Source organism: Apteryx rowi, unplaced genomic scaffold (genome assembly GCF_003343035.1).
Source record: "Apteryx rowi isolate R43461 unplaced genomic scaffold, aptRow1 scaffold_985, whole genome shotgun sequence".
In the NCBI taxonomy this organism is placed as follows: domain Eukaryota; kingdom Metazoa; phylum Chordata; class Aves; order Apterygiformes; family Apterygidae; genus Apteryx; species Apteryx rowi.
In genome coordinates, this window is record NW_020451299.1 from 123,585 (window position 1) to 142,367 (window position 18,783).

The following is an 18,783-nucleotide window of genomic DNA, read 5'->3' on the forward strand; positions in this document are numbered from 1 at the left end:
CATACCTGTGTTTAGAATTAGAAGACCTAATAAAACACCTAATTGTTTCTAGGTCTGTGTTGAATGAGAGGATGTAGAAGGCTGTTTTTTTGGACTTGTCTTGATCTTGCAATTTGTCTTGCAATTAAAAGCAATACTTCTGCCCATACAAGTGAAGAATAGAATATTCTTTGGTCTGATAGCTATTTATTTTCTCTATTACTGAGTGGATTTTTCTTAATGAAATGTTAGTTTGTGTCTGATCCTGTATATTGAGAGTTAGCAATGTTGCTTGAAGGAGTAATAATGTTTCTTGGGGTTTTTTGTTTGTTTGTTTGTTTCCATCATGTATTAGGATCCATTGGTGGCTTGTTCTTTGCTGTGGGAATTGCCCAGTATGCTTTGTTAGGGTACTTCATTCGTTCCTGGAGGACTCTGGCTGTTGTGGTTAACCTGGAAGGAACAGTAGTCTTCCTCCTCTCTCTGTAAGTTATTTTTAAAACTGGACTTCCTCAAGAAAGATCTCAAAAATTAGATAAAATACAACTAAGTCAAGAAGTTTTTCTAGGATGATATGAAGTGGTGTAACTAAAGTATTTCTTTTAACCTCCACTGCGTATTCTGTGCTTTCTTTAAATAGCAGTGCTGCGTTATCTGAAAATGTAAGTAAATGTTCTGTTGTATGTGCATTATTACTGTAGAACAATCTGTAGTGTGATAGTCCTATTCTTCAGCTGGCATGTGTAGATGCTGCAAACTGTTGTCTGGTATACATCTGCAACAACACACTACAGATGCATGTTGAATGATACAGAAGCATTTCTATGATTATGTGATAACATGATGTTTCTCTAGTAACTTCTCTGTGTGCTTACACAGAAAGAATGCCTTCAAAGTTGTGCATACAGTCTTAAAGGTGACATGCAAAAGGAAAAATGGACAGCTTCCTTTATTTTCTTTTATTTTCCGAATTTGGTGTTTAGGAAAGAATAGGAAGAAGGTTTCTTTATTTGGGAATGGGTTTTTTGTGCTTGTGGGCTTCAGCATTGAAAGCCATGTGATGTGATGTGTTCTTCCTTTCTCATAGGCTTCCAGATAAAACTTGCTGACTGCAAAAACTCAGTAACTGAGAGAAGAAAGGAATTTTAATCAGTATTTAAACTTAAGGCTTTTTTCCTTCCCACATCTATTTAACTTCAGTAACTAACTTTCTGAATAGAGCTCTTTGTTAAAAAGTCAATACACCCTTCCAAAGAAAACATCAAAACTCATATCTGCCAGGGAGGGATCTTAGAGCCTGTTTACTTAGTGAAACCAGGCTTGACATATCTGAAATTTCAAAATTTAAAACAGTGGTGTTTGAAAAAAAACTCTTTAAAAAGGCCCCAAACTTTCAGATTATGATATGATATATAAATTTTTTTGAAGTGTTTTATGCTCGGGACTTCAAAGCTGTGCTCAGAGGCCCATCTTATTGTAAATATGGATTTATGATTCCAGATTTCACACTGCCTTCCCTCCCAACATTACTTAAAAGTTACTTTGTGGAGAAAATGTTACTGGATATATATATTTTTTTTATCATGGCAAAGAAAAGATGTTCCTTTTTAAAGTCTCTCTCCCTTTTTTTTTTTTTTTTTGGTAAAAGCACAGAATCACTTTTTAAATTTAAGGGAAGAATGCCATTTCTGGGCAGAGACAAAAATCTTAACTTCTGTCAAAAGGCTGTAGTTTAAGTTAGTTCTGGGAATCTGAAAATAATAGAAGATGATTTGTTTTATAGGCAGTGTTGGAGGTTTAGACCTATCAAGTGAGCTTTGCACATGGGAACAAGAGCATGGACTTTGTGCAGCTGCTGCCTTGCTGTCTACGGGAGGGAGCTCAGGACAATATTGGAACATGAGGAAGACAACTAGTTGGTGTTACAAAAGCATCCTGTGGTTACTTTTAGTAATGTGGTGGCTCTTTAATTCTGAATTCCCCCAAGACAGAGTCCTAATAATGTTGTAATTTGTGTTATTGTAATATCTAGCAAAATAAATAAATGAATATAAAAAACTTAGATACCAAGAAATTATAAGGCTTATGTTCCCTCTCTCTCCTTACAACATGCTTTGTCTATATTTTAATAAGTGAATTCTAAACCTGAAGTGCTGTTTGAAAAATACCATTATATGGAAACACATTTCAGGCTTATTTCCATAGGCAAGTCCAGCCTTGTAGAAGAGAAGCGCCCTAAAGCTCTTTGCAGTGTGTGCATGTGTGTGTTTCAGATTCATTCCAGAGTCTCCCCGCTGGCTATATTCACAAGGTCGGCTGAGTGAAGCGGAAGATGCCCTCTACCTCATTGCAAAGAGGAACCGCAAGCAGAAGTGCACTTTTTCATTAAAACTTCCAGCAGAGAGAAGCTCCAGAGAGGCCGGCAGCTTCTTGGATCTGTTCCGATACAGGATTCTCTTGGGACGGACTTTGATCATGATGTTCATCTGGTACTTGAAATACTTTGTAGGCCCAGCTGTGCTACTTTTGCTTCTTAAAGTCTTTGAGAAAGTGTTGCTGAGAATCAGCACATCTTGCATGTCATACTTACAGTCTCAATCTTTATTAGGGACACTGTGCATAAAAAGAATCTTTGTTTTATAATAATTCCTTAGTGCATTTCTAACCTGAAGGCATTTTTACAATGTAGTCCTGAGGTACTTTATCTTTGCATTTCTGCCATGCTCTTCAAGCCTCAAAATAGTTGAGAACTACCTCTTCTCAGCGGCCTTTGAGAGTCAGAGATTAGTCATGCTGTCCTACTCTTTGGCCCAAGGTTATGTGTCAGTACTTTCAGTCACCTGGATTATTCATTCAATTATGTATGTAAGGAGCACATTAGCAGGTGGGTGGTCTACATCATCTAATCAGTGTGTACATTTTTTTTAAGGGAAAGTGCTACCAAGTGTTGCTGTATTTTGGAGGAGGACCGCATAATGCTACCTAAACTGAGTATCAAAAATATAACTCTTCAAAAGTGTCCCTTTTGTTTTGGGTAGCTATGCTAACCCTGAGCTCTTTTGCTGCCACTTTAAAATAAGCCTAATGGATAACATGTTCTGTGAGTCCTCTGACAGTGCTGTTCATATAGTTGCTTTTATAATACTTATATTTGGGAAAGAGGTCTTATAAAGAAAAAAGAAGTGGCATTATTTTGTCAACAGACAACATAGAGCTGCATTTCTGTTGTTGTTCCAAATCTTTAGCACAGAATAGATGATTTTTTTGTTCCTTAAATAACAGTTCGAGAGTTACAAAAGAAATGAAAATCAGAGTTGGGGAATTAATAAAAACTGGACTACAGTATAGAAATTAAAGAAAGGCAGAAGTCATCTAACATGTTTGAAAAAGGGATTACGAATAGCTGGACAAGAGTGGGCAAAAGTGAAACCTAATAAAACAAAGGACAAAGATGCACTTTCTCAAGTCAAATCATGCACTCATGATCATATTATAACTTCATTTTGGTTTACATACATACATCTTAAGTGTAATCTTAGGTTTAACTGAGTAAGAAGTCAGGAACTGGCTCTATATTGAGAAGAATGGTTTCTTTGCATGGAAAGCATTGCACACTTGTATAGAAACTTTTTTAGACCTATCTTCTGAAATACTAAATGTAGTTTATACTGCATTTTGCCAGACCAGTGCCTTGATTTGGCAGGCAAAGCTGCTGCTTTGGTTTTACTTCTTTTCCTATCTTTTACAGGTTTGTGTGCAGCTTGGTTTACTATGGTCTTACCCTGAATGCAGGTGACTTAGGTGGAAGTATTTATGCCAATTTAGCCCTTTCAGGGTTGATAGAAATCCCAGCATACCCAATCTGTATTTACTTGATTAACCAAAAATGGTAAGTATGTAATTTCATTAACCCCTTCAGAGTGGGTTTTGTTTTGTTCTCATTTTCCCCTGGGGATAAGTTTCCTGCATATTGCATCTCCTAGCTTATTTCCATTGTTTGGGGCTTCCTGCTTTAGTGTAACTAGTTCATTATGTCCTCCTGGGGAAATGCATTTTTATGTGAAAGTGCCAATTACAGATCTTTATATCAAATAATAATTTTCTTATTCTAAATAGTTCATTTGTCATTCACTAGTCGTCTAAGTTTGGCTCAAAGATGAGGCTGATTCTCCTTATCAGTCACACTTAGTCGTGCTGACTCCATGCTAACACAAGATGGCGTTCTTCCCACCTCTGTCTTGTAACACACCCACTGTTAAGTCAAAGCTATCGCAACTAAACTCAACCGGAACTACTGTGTGATGTCCTGTAATAGCTGCTGTGTGCTCTAGTAGGTCAGCAGAACTGTTGATTTAGATATTTGGCCTTTACTTGAGTCATGGAACTCTTGTCTCTCATTTTAATGCAATTCACTTCCCAGTCTCTTCTTATGTGTTCCCTGACCAGTTTTACACACAGGCACACACAGTGGAAAACAAATCAAAATTCTAGGAATTGTCAGCCACTACATGAAGCTTTCGTAGTGCTGATTTTATTAAGAGAGGCATAGAAGTTTGTTTAAAAATTATGGGAGAAAGGAAGTATTTGTGGGAGATGGAATTTGGCACCTTCCAACTGCAAATAACAAGACTACATAAATTTAGAGCAGTCGTTGCTCTGCAATCTGCAGATGTAATGTAGAATAAAACTTTTAGGTATGTGTTAACCTTTCTTGCTCATCAGGTTTGGTCGAAAGCGAACTTTGAGTGCATTTCTGTTCCTGGGAGGACTGGCTTGTCTTATTGTCATGTTTCTTCCTGAAAAGAAAGGTAAGTGTTTCCTTTTGTTTCTAGAGTACTTGGTAAGAAGTTGCAAACATATCATCCTACAGTCTAACAGTCTGTTGGCTTATGATACACAAGTGTCTCCATTTTGAAGCCAGAGAAGGTAAGACTTAGAAAGGATAAGCAGCCTTCCTAAGACCTTAAAGAAAGCTGTTGAAAAGGTTTGGATTTCAGCTCTTGTCTTTGGATTCTGTCCTATAGTTTGATCAAATCGGTCACTCCTTTCCAATGTTTCTGACTTAATTCCAAAGAATGATGTTGCTTGGGATATCTCTCTTTAGCCAAATGAACAGTGTCAACAGCACCCATGCAATTGTGTGTATATCTGTAGGTGAAAGCCCAATGTCAAAGGATTTTAAGAACTGAATCTTTGGGCAGGTTTCCCTGTTTTTCTCACTGCTCTGTAAGGTTCGAGAAGCACGTACTTATGTTTTTAGTAATGTGGCTACATCATTTAGTTCAGAGAGCATTTTGGAAATCTTCTGAACCAAGGGGTCTTTAAGAAATATAAAATTAAATGTTTTTTTTTTTTCCAAAGACACATTAATGTTCATTTTTTGTTTTTAGATGTTTAAAATTATAGAAACACAACTATGTACAGTGAACATTTTTTCCTTTGAAAGCAAAGCGCATAAATTAATCTCAGCTTGTAATATTTGTACATGTGTAACACCTGTTGTAAGGAGCAAAAATGCTGTAAACATCTTTTGAAACCAGCATGATTCAAAAAGATTGAACATTTATGTGGGTAATGAGAATATGCATAAGTTACTCTAGATGGTAATGAATATAATAGGTAAAACTTTTTTTACATGTGTACAACTCAAATTTACTAATGTATTCCAGATGTTAGAGCCCAGACCCTCAGAGATTTTCCTGTTAGACCTAGTGCCACTCATTGAATAGTTTTTGCGTCTCAGTTCAAGCTCCCCTTGCAACACATAACAAGAAAGGGATCTTCAGAGGGTCAAATTGCCTGACCCTGTGAAACCAGCTGTATGTAGAACTGCCAAAGTCAGCCTGCAGCGAAGTGCCTTAGGAAATGAAGCAGCTAGCAGGCCAGAAACAAGCACCTGTCTGTCTATGAAGCCTGATTTATTTGAAGCAGTAACAGATTATTCTGTAATCCTACTTGGTAGGCAGCAAGCCTATGTTCTGATTTATTTAGTGTAAGCTAACGAACATTGGCCATCCTGACAAAACTCTGAGCTGGATGGGATATTTGGTATGATTCTGTATGGCAACTTCCTGTCCTTTGTTTTTCTTCCTAAGTAATAATATTAGGAAGCACATTATCATAGTATGGAGGTGACACTGAATAGGACTTTGATCACTAAGAAACTTGGTTGCTTTCGAAAAATATAACCATTAGTCTTTTCTTCAGTTTGCCAACAGAACTAGTTTAGTATTTTTCTAGCGGTAGTCTCAAAATGTTGGGTTTTAATTTCAGCTTTTGGTAAGCTTATAGAATGCTTTTTGTTTCTTACCTTTCTAAAAGTTGCTGTTATAATAGAGTCTTAATGCAGGATTTTAACATGTAAAAATAAAATGTCACTTATTGTCACACTGAGAAGAAAGAAAGCAAAAGTCAGTTTCTCTTTTCTGTCTTGAGCACTAGTTCGGGACTGTAATCTTCAGGACTGTTCAATCATTTAATCCAGCCTTTTTCTGTTGGATTATATTTAATGGAATGCAAAGCATTTTAGGCTAGTGACAAGTCTGCCATGAGTCTGAAATATACTTTTTCAGTTACATTTCACAGTGCGTTTTATAGAGAATTTTCCTCTTTGTACAAATCTGATTGCATGGATAAAGAAAATACATCCCTAGAGGCAGAATATAAATTCTGTTGGGTGACTTCTGCCATTGCTGTCTAAAAGAAGCCTCTTCGGATTCTCTTGAGTTCCGAGAGTTCTCCTGAAGTTACAGATCATCTCTGACAAATACAGTTTTCAATAGAAAAATGCTTGGCTGTCATAGCAAGCTCTTCAGTAGATTCATTTTCACTTCATACTGTTGTGTGTTTGAAATGATTACTGAGACATATTTCTGTGTGGTCTTTACAAAGGGTCATATTTTCTCTATCAGACATAGGAGTGTTCGCAGTGGTGAATAGTCGCTCTCTGTCTTTGCTGGGGAAACTGACAATCAGTGCTGCATTTAACATTGTTTACATCTACACATCGGAACTTTATCCCACAGTGATCAGGTAATGCACGTTAAGGTCTTCATGTTTCTGGTTCCTCTATGTGATTACCTTTTACTTGTCTTACTTTTTTTTCTATTAACTACACATTTTCATTTGAGATTTTCACTTAAATATAATGATTGTCTGTAGACCCTTATATATTAAGCTTCTTCTGTTATCTTCTCCTCACTTCTTACACCTCCCTCAAATTTGCATTGTGCTTTTCAGAATAATTATATTCTATATAAAACAGTAAAATAATTTCTTTGTATGGTTGGTATGCTCACAGCCCTCCCCCCACTACCGAGGATAATAGTGTCATTTTATTACTTCTTAATGAGTGACTTCCCTAACTTTCTAAATGCTTTATAAGCCAGACAACCCTTTTAAATATTCATGCTCATTTAACCAGCAACACTGAAGATGATCAGTCAATAAGCTTTGTAAAAGTAACTTGATGCTTCACAGGCATATGTGAGCAAGGGAGTAAGGATTCATTTGGTAGAGGCAGAACCGCTTCATGCTTGTGGTGACAGAGTAGACAAAAGCATCTATTTTCCTGGTGCAATTTTTCCTAGATATTTTTACCAGGTATGACCACTGATGACCAGCCACCAGTGAAGGTATACTATAGTGTTTTTCATGGGTGAGCAAATCTGCTGATAAACATGATTTGGATAAGGGAATTCATCCTTGGTTTCAGAAAAGGATGAGATGCTTTGATTGGAATCATGTTTTTTGTCTCTTTCTGTGTGTACATATGTTAGAATTCTGAATATGCATGGGACTTTTGCTTCTCTTTAAGCACAGAGTATAAGTATTATTCCTGTCTTGGGAAGCTTTCAGTTGCATTTCACTTCTTTTCTTTGCCAGTTAATCTGGTCAGAGTCATGACTGATATTTTTCTTGTTGATAGAATTTTTTTTAAAAAGTTCTAATTCCTCCTTTGCTAATGCCATTGATTAATGATTGTCATTTTCTTCTTAGGAACGTTGGAATGGGTGCCTGCTCCATGTTTTCCCGTGTTGGTGGAATCATTGCTCCTTTCGTCCCTTCATTGGTTTGTCTGAACTTCTCACTGCTTTATTTATATTTTTGCTTTGTGGCTCTCATGTATCAGAGACCTGCAGAGGTGGGGATATTTGGATAAATTATGTATTTAATCTAAGATCTCTGACTTGACAGTATTGTGGTAGGCCAAAGGCATTGAGATGTAATCTGTGCAATTGGACAAAATTCCCATCATTTAGTTCGGAAGATGCTTTAGCCCTATAAGAATTTTGGCACTTAGCCTTTGTACTTCAACAGTATTGTCATTTCAAGATACCAAGATGGTGATTCCAATTTTAAACCCTAAGTGAGCAATAGCAAAAGAAAAAACTTGAACGGTTAAAAGACTTTCTGCATCAGATGATAAAGCACAAAGGTTCAGTAACTGATATTTCTGAGAAGAAAGGATCAGCTTCTACTAGCTTTACTGTCACTACACTTCACTGACTACCTGTGGATTATAATTATCAGCAAAGCATTATATCTTTGAATGAATGGAGATATTACTTTGGAGACCTGAGATACCTGTAAGGCTTCTGAGCGCAAACTTCACAGCAGCCTTTCAAGGCAAATAACCAAATATGGGGATGAAGCAAAACCATAAAATTATTTCCCCTCTATATTTATAGGCATGTGTGTATGCAGGTAAAATAAAGGGCCAGTTTCAAACTGCTTACGCAAACCAGGTGAGAATTCCTTTAATGCGACAGAGATTTTATCTGGAATAACCTTCTGTGTCATCTTCCATTTTATTACTGCAGGCAGAGGTCTAGCAAGAGAGCAGGCAAGCACATTGGGCCTTTTGGTCTGTAGAATGAAAGGTGAGGTAGGTGAGAGCACTTCCCAGGCTACTCCAGGCAAAGTAAAGGCTGGTATAGATCTCTCTGGGAGACTTAATAGGCTGCTTTTGTGCAGCAGTCCGGAGTACATTACATTTTATCTAGTGGGGATTTGGCACTGCAGGAGATCTGAATCAGTAACCTTGGAGCATCATGTCCAAGGGGGTCCCATGAAAATGAAATAAATCTGGTTTAAAAAAAAACAAATGAATGTTTATTTGAGGAAAAAAATAGATATTTCTGTGGTTTGGAATTTCTTCAACTATTTTAATGTATTTTCAGTTACTTTTGTCTGGGGGCCTTATGGAAAGGGTGGGAATGGAAAAAGTTAATTGCTGGTATAGGAGATGAAATGTTGTTTTTACATTTGATCACAGCCCATTATTGTTTTCTTGATTCAGAATCACTTTTTATTATACAAAATGAGGGGTTTTGTTTGTTTTTGGAACAAAGAAACAGTTACATGTTTGGATTTTTGAAATGAGCCTGCTTTACTGTTTGTCTGAAAGTAAACGTGCAAGTTCTGAACCTATATTGTAGATGGTTTTCTATTTCTGCGCGCACCTTTTCCCTGTTGTAGTTTTGCTTGTAACAAGATGTGTGAAAACAACGACAGGCATCAAAGGAGGAGTATAAAAGCTCTCAGGGATGATAGGAAGGCCAAAGCTCAGTTGAAGCTAAAACTAGCAAAGAGCATAAATGTTAACAAATAGGGGTTCCAAGTATGCTAGCAGCCAAAGGAAACCTAGAGAAAATGTTGAGCCTATTGCTGAATGGGGTAGAAAACCTTTTGGTGGATGAGATGGCATAAGCTGAAATACTCAACACTTTTGCTTCAGTCTTCAGAGGCAGAGCCTGACCACAAACCTCCATGCATACCAGCACAGTTCAGGAAGGAGAGGGCCAGCCAACAGTGGAGGATCAATAGGTTAAGGACTACTTAGAGAAGCTGAAAGTATTCCAGTCCATGGAACTGGATAGGATTCCGCAACAGGTGGTGAAAGAGCTGGCTGTGATTGTGAGGCTACTGTCCATCATCAGTGCTGTTGAGGAAGGTCTCTGATAACCGAAAAAAAGCTAATGCTATAGGCATCTTTAAGAAAGATCAGAATGTAGATCCAGGGAGTTACATGCTGATCAGCTCAAACTCTGTCCCTGGAAAGATCATGGGAGATGACCTCTCAGAGTTCATTTCCAAGCATGTGAAGGCCAAGAAGGTAATTAGGAACAGGCAACATGGCTTTACCAAGGACAGTTCACGCTCAACCAGCTGGATAGCCAGCCATTTCATCACAGAAAGCGACGTGGATAAAGATAAAGCGGAGAGCAGGGAGGCCTTTTGTAAGGCTTTAGATGCTGTGTCGCACAGCATTCTTGTTTGGAAGCTGATAAAGTGTGGGCTGGATGAAAGGAATAGTAGATGAGTGTGAACATTGTATGCATCACCAGACTGAAAAGGGTAGTAACAAAGTTTGTGTTTGGTTGGTGGCTGTTAACAAGTGGATGATGAGACAGAATGCCTGCTCTGTGTATTTGCAGATGATACAAAATAAGGAAGAGTGACTGACACACTGAATAGTAGAGCTTGAATAGTGAGGGGCCTTCTGGGCCAACAGAAATCCCATGAAGGTGAACAAGGAGAAGTACAAACTTCTGCTTCTGGTGTGGAATAATCCCATAGTCAGTACAGGCTGGGAACCAACTGGCTGAGTAGCAGCCCTGCTGGAATGAACTTGGGGGGCTATGATGGATGACAAATCAAATGTGAGCCAGCTATGTCCAGATAGGGAAACTTTGCACTGAGCTACATCAGGAGGTATATGGCCCACAGATCAAGTTCCCTCCCAATTGTACTGGGATGTGGAAAGACTGGGGAGGGTCTAGTGGAGGGCAACCAAGATGGTTGTGGACCTAGAGCACAGGACTTAAGAGGAGAGTTTGAGCAAGCTGCACTCATTTCGTCTCTGACAAACTCTTTTCAGCAGCAGAAAATGGTTCTACAAGGATTAATAGCCACAGGTTGTGGCTTCAGGGTTACAGACTGGAAATTTGGAAAATCTCTCCCCCCCCCCCCCCCCGGAAGCTTAGTGCAGCCCTGCAACAGTTTGCTTGGAGAGGAGGCATCTCCATCCTTGGAGTTTTTCAGTATTTGCCTACACAAGCTATAGTTGTCCTGGTTTAGTGTTGTCTGTAGGCCTGCTCTGAGCAGGAGGTTGGCCTAGATGACCTCCAGAGATCCCTTCCAACCAACATAGCTATGATTCTGTGTTCTCTCTCCTTCTCTGCAGGCAAAATGATGTTGTGTGTGTGTTTGTTTGTTTAAGTATGTCAGCAAGAACTGAGTGTATAAATTTATCAGGCATTTCTTTTAAAATCCATCTCAAAATCTATGTTGCTCTAAAAGTATCAATAAGATCAAATTGATAAGATTAGTAAGAAACAGATAAATAGTAAGTTGTATTATAAAGATGAACACAAAGGTTTCAAGAATGTAACAATTTATTACATTTCCGAAGTATTTTTTTTTCATCGCAGTTGCCTGATAGAATGGTTATAAAGGTTAGGTGTTTGAATATGCACTATGCGATGGAACTGCGAGGAACCAACCTCTATTTAACTATCTCTGCTCTTGTTTCCAGAAATCTGTACAGTGGTCTCTGCCATACATCGTGTTTGGAGTGACTGGTCTTTTGTCTGGGCTTTTAAGTTTATTGCTGCCAGAGACATTAAACAGCCCTTTGTTAGAAACAATTTCAGACCTGCAGGTATGCTCGTACTGGAGACTGGGTGATGAAGCCATGTCATTGCAAGCACTGGATGGCTCACAGGTATATTCGTTTTCTTCCTTGTACTTCTCCAATGTGTTTATTTCAGCTGTCAGCTTGTATATGCCACTAACTTGACTAGATTAGGACAGTGATTCTTGGCCTGTGGATGATAGGCCCCAAGGAGATACAGAAGATAGTTTAGTAATCTTACTATCACATCTGAAATGTTCTCTGGAAATGCAGACTGAAACATAGCTGGGTCAATTCATCCCTTCAAGGCCAAAAGCTTACAATCTTTTTTACTTTGGAATAAAGGACACAGTGATATCTGTGCGTCTTTCATCTCTAAGATGGATTACTGCAGCATGCTTCATGCAAAGCTGACCACTGAAGTTTCTGAGAAGTCTTAGATGTTAAAAAAGACAGAAGCCTGTTAGTGAAGGACTGTTGTTAAAGGCAGCATGCTGTGTTTCTACTCTGATCTGCACTGGCCGTTCTGCAGTAGCAGTTGTTAGGTCTCTCCTGGAGAGTCTTTAAATGGGTTAGAGCTAGATTAACCTCTGAGATCTGTCCTACTACTGATTCTGGGAAATCAGATTAGTTGAAAATGCTGGAACTATAAAACCCCCAGACATAAGCATAAAGAAATATGGAAAGAGGATGTTTTTCAGTAAGGTCTGCTTGAGCGTTGGGTTCTCACATGACTTTATACATCACTTTGTCAAACTCCTGGACACCTTGAGCTGTGTACATTCTTCCAGTTCTGTGGAGTTTTTTCATTATTGTTGTTTTGTGAATGGAGTGGAAATAGAAAAAAGTAGCTATAAAGTTGGAAGTGGATGTTTAAATTTAGGTAAGGGCTTAATGTTAAATCCTGGTTCCTAAATTCTAAGTATCAAAGGATTGATAAAGATTGAATAGGTGGTCAGAACACTTGAAAGGCGAGTCTTACCAAATCAAGTGTTGCCTGTCCTGTTAGATGGAGATGAGGCAGGGTCCCTGTAATACCTTTCACTTTAGTTTCTGGTGAAGCAGTCTGAGATTCACAGGTAGTCATAGATTTATTATCACAGAAATTAGAGGCAGAGTAAAATTTATTTCTAGAATCAGAGCAGTTGCTTCCTTTCAAAGGCTTCAACATGTTGCCTTGTTTACCAAATTTAGCTGTAATAATTCTTGACAGGACAGCACAGTTTAGGGACAAAAGCTCCTGTTAAGAAAGCCTGAAAGAGGCAGCCCTGTAACCATTAATTTTGTACTTTATCTACTTTACATGCACATTTTATAAACACTTTTAACCATACTGGATAATGTGCTATGGCACCACATTCTTGCTGGCTACAGAAATCCATCATACACACTTATATCAAGTTTCTACCGGCTGTTTTTTCCATGATTACATCGTTGTTACATCTTAACCTTGCAGATGGCTTACTAACCAGAAACAATTCTAGCAAACAGCACAAATGTTTTAACTGAGAGGGGGAAAAATTGCATTTTATTTTCCTTTCTAATCAAATAAGGTCGGTACAGCCCTTTGGGGTAACCAGTCTGCCTATCAGTATTCACACAACTCAGTTCACTTATGTCAAGCAGTCTTATCAGTATTCACACAACTTCGTTCACTTATGTCAAGCAGTCTTCTCGGATTCAAATCTTCCCTGCTTGAATTTCTGCAGGCTTTTTAAAAAAACCTAGCCTCAACAAGATCCACAAAAGAAGCAAAAAATTGAGAATGCTCTTCAGGAACACTTTCCCTCAGATGGATTCAAATGATTGAATCCAAATGAAACAAAAAGAGCCAGTTTGGGGCCCAGAGTAATACTGTAACTTCAGTGAAGTTACATCTGGAATGTCTGTGACACATTAGGGATTTATTTTAAAGCTACCAACAAAGAAAGCATTGAGAAAATGGAAAACTGTTAAACATTAACCCTATTTGACAAGGCCATGGAGATGTTTTGTGGAGCTGCCATAAGTGAGTTGTATTTGGCATACTCTGAATTCCCCCTGTGGAATCCATTGTCCTTTTGTACCACCTTCAGGATAACATGCATTCTGGTTGCCCAGAATGGGGGTTTTGTCCCTGTTAACATACATGAATGTGATGTTCAAATTGGACAGCATCCAGCGATAGCCTGACTCTCCTCAAATAATTTTAGGAATCCAGAAAAAAGCATAACATGATTCCCTTTATATCTTCTGACAGTTCTTAGTGCTCAAACTGTTTGAAATTCCTTTGCAGTTAACACGCATTGCTGTAGCAAAACTCCTCTGAAGACAGATCTAAAGCTACAGATTTTGCTTGCATAGTTCTGTCAGTCAGGAATATGATTTCCATATATTTTTTTTTTCCCTTCCCTCTCACTTCTCACGTATAACTAGGCAGGCAGAAGTCTTAAGGTAGATGCAAGCATACTGGAAAAAAATCCTAAAACTAGATGCAGTTTAGATTAGCAAGATAATCTTAACTTGGATAGCTAGTATTAGTCAATGGAAAAATACTACGCTGGCCAAAAGAAATCATTTAGCTGCAAGAGCTGGCTTTTGGTTATGTATATGGTATAAATTATGTTGTCAAAAGAACTCTGGCTGGGGTAGAATATGCTTGTAATAGGAAGTTTGCTGTCTGAACATATGAGCTGGTAATGTTTTTTTCCCTTTCTATAACACCTTTAGCTAGTATTGCAGGGGAATCTTTTTAAATGAATCTTTTTAAATGCTATACATGGAGAAGTAATTTAGGATGGAAAAGCTTTTACCTAATCAAGTAATCTATGTGTTCAGAGCATCAGTTTCCAGTAGATCACCAGGGAATAGAGACCTCAGACTTAAATTGTTAAAAGTCAGAAAGCTGAGTAAACTGCCGCTTCAGAACCATCCTAGCCAATTTCTCTCCCGCGTGTATTCTCCCTAGCGTACTGATGAAGGGAACAGAGAGAGTCCATCCAGTAGAAGCTGATGTCTTTTCAAGAGATTTTGAAGAACCGAGGACACACAAAATTTTGATTCACATAGAAGTCTCTCTCTCTCTCCTTTTTTTTTTTTAAACAAAGCTTTAATAAAGTGATTTGACCTATCTTTTTTTTTATTTTGCTTTTTTCTTCCAGCATTCCAGCAGAGGTATAATGCTTCATGCTTGCATATTATTTTGAGATTCATTTGGTGGCTTCTCTGTTAACCAATGACTTTATTTTTCTTTCTAGTCTGGAGACAAAGATAGTTCCGCAGGCAGCGGAAGTGAAGATGAGGAGTTTTATGATGCTGATGAAGAAACCCATATGATCAAGTGATGAAAAGAAGAAGTGCTGATCTACTTTATGCCTCTTCTTACTTGTCCAGTCAGTCCAGCTGTAAGACAAGATAGTACTGGGGACCAGCTGTCAGGAGACATAATTGGACAAGTGCCTGTGTCTTTCCTGCACTAGGAAGGGGCTTTGAGTACTGTTCAGGTTTATTACACCACTGAAGGTATTCATGTGTGACAGCCATTCAAATTCTTGTGGTTCAGAATGACAATACACAGACTACGTTTTAAGCCAGGTGAGATGGCAAGGGAGGGATAACATATTTCTGAAACCTAGGAAACTATCCACCATTTGGACAGGTCATCAATGCACATGCTTGCATTTTCTTTTCAAGGTGGTTTATTTTGAGTCAGCATAAATAGATAAACTTGAAAACATTCACTTTTTTTTTCCCCTCCTGTAGAATGAAATTGGTCACAATGTGCTGTGTACTACTCGGAACAAATTCCTGAAACTGTATGTTAAAATGGTTTCAGCATGTTGGGTAGGGGAGGGGCAAACCATGAACATACGGTATCTCCTTTTGCACTCGGACAGAGTGTCTAGAGTTACAGGGTGCAGCTGGTTAGTCATGAGCTGTGCACAAACTTAGTAATGCTGGGAGGAGGGGCTACTGGAAAGACCAGATAAAATCTGCAGACCTGCTGGACACTGCTGATTTCTTTTTCCTTCCTTTCATCCACTAAGCATTTCTTTTTTGGCTGTCTTATGTGCAGGTTTGTCATGTGTTCCCACATCTCAGAATTGCTGTTGCATAGTTTTGCTTACTTTAACCTTGCCCTTGCTTTGCCATGAATGTTGAAAAACAGCAACTTTCCTGTCTTTGCAGTGTAATAAAACTCTTAGAGGAAATAATTTCGTAAGTGGAACACAAATGAGGTATTTATCACATCCTATGTAATGAGGCGTGTGTTAGAATATATACCTCATATTTCTGTGGACCAGCTGTGTCTTTATTTCTGGAAGAAACTTGACTTTGAAGTGGTACAAAGAACTGTAGGTTGCTGCTACATTTTGGGGGTTATTGCCAGGACACTGCTACTATTTATTTTAAATTGTTGTGTGTAGATAGAATTCTTAGAAAACTATTTGAGGCAGCATTTATTTAGTTACTTGAGCTTGCTAAGAGAACTTCATTCTCCTTTTCACACTGAACTTCTTATAAATGCTTCATTAGAGGGATGTGGAATCTTGAAATATGTAACATAAGCATATGAAATGTTGCCAACTACAAAGATGAGGCCTTTTTTATAAGGATTAAGTTTTCTTGATTACAGTCATCTTCATCCTTTAACCTGTGCTATTTATTAAGTTTGGTTTCCATAAAATGCTTGTAGTTTTTATACTTGGAGTTTCCGGTAAAGTGATCCAAAGTGTCTGCAAGTACATTGTCAGAGTTGTTAGCCRTTTTGGTGCATATTAGCCTAAAATTGGATTTAATTTAAAAAATAAAAATAAAAAAACCCAGAAGCTACATCTGCTGAATTTTTTCCACTTAAATAGGGAAGCTCATTTACTCTGAAAGGAAATGAGAGTAAACAGTATCTGAAGTTTACAGCAAGCCGCTTGAACTTTGTTCTCCTGGAACCTGTAACATTGAGCAAAATGCAACTACCCTGGTTAGTGCAGAGAGCAGCCCAGAGACTTTAGATTCTAGTAGGCAGTACTCCTGCTTGACTGAGCCTGATCCAGGCATTGGTTGTGAGCAAAGTAGGGAACTTCAGTCCCTGTGGACAACGTATCTGTTCAGTGATGGTGACTTCCATTACATTACCATTATAGGAGTCATTAGAAGAATTCCAGTCTGCAGTCTTCACTTTGTTTTTTGCTGTTGCATAGCTCTTGTGGAGGTGGCAGGACACTTAAACCCTGCTGGATATTCTTTCTGCCTTATTTGGCCCTCTTGTATGTAAGAAAATTACTACAACTAAGATACCTGGAAATACTTGGAAAGTTTGATTCTATTTGAAAGCTTTTTCTGTTGTTTTGTTTTGTTTTTAGTTTTGCAGTCACATTTCAAATTATGGACAGTCAGAAAAGTAACTTTTAATTTCCTTTGTTTTGTTGTTGATGTTTTCTAAATATATGAAACCTGCTTGCTTAGAAGCAAACAGTGGTAAGCCTAGAAGTATTAGCATACTGCCACGACCTCAAGTTTCTTAGGGGATTACTGCCTCTGTCCCACTTTGGACAGTAGATAATGAGCTTTCCTAGCTCCACAGTGTTTTTGTCATTCATGATACTGGCAGTCCTGGTTATGCCAAGACATACTTCAATGTAGTTTTCATTACAACAGTAGGATGTTGTAACAGATCAGGAGGTCAGATCATTTTGCAGGATCTGGGTTGGATTTTGTGACAGTCCTCAATTTATAGTGAAACTCATCTCTCCACTCATGCATTTTTATATTATAAATTATATATGGGAAATTGCAAAAGCAAGTGTGAAGAAAACATCCACAATTTTTTTCCATGAAAGTTACTGCACTTTTTTTAACCTTTTATTTATATCTGTCCCATGTTTTCACCTATGGAAGTTTAGAGGGCAGCTGCTGCTTTTTTGTGTCAACCATAGGCACTCTTTATTGTTACTTTTCCTGGCCAGTTAATTCAGCTATTTTATAGGAGAGAATCTCTCCTGGAGGAGCTCAGCAATGTAGCATTAGGATTCTTAAAGTTACTTGCCCTCCCCCTTCTTTGTGCTCTGAAGTCCAAATCCCTTATTTGTATTTAGTTTCTTTTCAGAAGTTTCTGTTAAAACTGGCTTTCTGTTACAGAAACCTATAGAATCACTTTTTCCTTACCCAGGGAGCGTAAGGCTTTATAATATGAGGTACTTGTACCATATGTAGCACTCACTGAGGAGATATGCTGCAAAGTGGTTTGTAGCACATGTGGTCAGCATATTCTGCATCTAGATGGAGCATTATTGTTAAGCAGAAGTTCTTCATTTGGACAGTGCCCTGCTATTGTGGCTCTCACAGCCACGTTACTTGAAAGCTTGAGTCAGAAGGCCGGAGAACTCCTGACTTTCAAGTTATACGTAAGCAGTCTGTGTAGGCCCAGTTAATAACTCTCACAGTGTTTGGGACAGTAAGTCTGCGCTGAGAAGCTGCTGGAGAGCTGAGGCTGGTGCAGCACTAGATATATCACTATGTATGGCATACTATAGCACTAAGACTCTGAGAGACCCAATATCCTTGCTGTAGTTGAGTGAAGCGTGACAGCGGTATCCCATGCTTGTTGCTAGGGTAGCTTGGTATACTAAGCAGCCTGTGCTGTTTGCTGGTGCTAGTGTTGTGCAGGCACTAGGATACCTCCAAAGTGGTAACTCCTTCCCTGGATTCCTTTGTTTTTGCAGCAGACATCCCTTTTCAGCCAACTCACTTAGTGGGATTGTGCTAGAGATGAAACTTCTGCACAGTCCTGATTAGTTGGCTCTTAACACAGTCTCTGGTGAGACATGTTTGGGATTCTGTTACCAGGAGAGCCCACAAGTGGTATGTGAATACAGGTAGGAGTGACGGGTAGTGACAAATCATGTGAGACAGCGTGGAGGAGATTTAGCCAAAGGGAGTGAAAAGAATAGTGGATTCAAAGAAGTGCTTTAGAGCAAGGGTAAGTGAAAACAGAGGATACTAGCTCATAGGGAGAAATGCCCTTCATGCTGTTTTTGTTGTCTTGAAACTCCTCCTTTCAGAACTAACATTGGTTCCAGGATGTCCTGTTAGGGGCACAGGTTTCATCATTCCCTTTTTAATGCCAAGTTTGTTAGCACTGCTGCTTTAGTAATGAAACTTTGTCAACTTTGTCTTTTGATCAAGATAAA

The 18,783-nt window shown here is 38.5% G+C and overlaps 1 protein-coding gene across 1 annotated transcript in view; it reads left to right on the plus strand.

Moving 5' to 3' along the window:
• The window catches only part of SLC22A15 (solute carrier family 22 member 15), a 35,459-nt gene extending 20,513 nt beyond the window's left edge, over positions 1 to 14,946 (plus strand). The window contains exons 5-12 of the mRNA XM_026055112.1: positions 335 to 464; positions 2,253 to 2,468; positions 3,728 to 3,868; positions 4,702 to 4,787; positions 6,891 to 7,011; positions 7,978 to 8,050; positions 11,519 to 11,707; positions 14,854 to 14,946. Of these exons, the coding sequence (XP_025910897.1) occupies positions 335 to 464; positions 2,253 to 2,468; positions 3,728 to 3,868; positions 4,702 to 4,787; positions 6,891 to 7,011; positions 7,978 to 8,050; positions 11,519 to 11,707; positions 14,854 to 14,940 (1,043 nt within the window). The 3' untranslated portion in view covers positions 14,941 to 14,946. The remainder of the gene's footprint in view (positions 1 to 334; positions 465 to 2,252; positions 2,469 to 3,727; positions 3,869 to 4,701; positions 4,788 to 6,890; positions 7,012 to 7,977; positions 8,051 to 11,518; positions 11,708 to 14,853) is intronic.
• Positions 14,947 to 18,783: the final 3,837 nt, after the last annotated feature.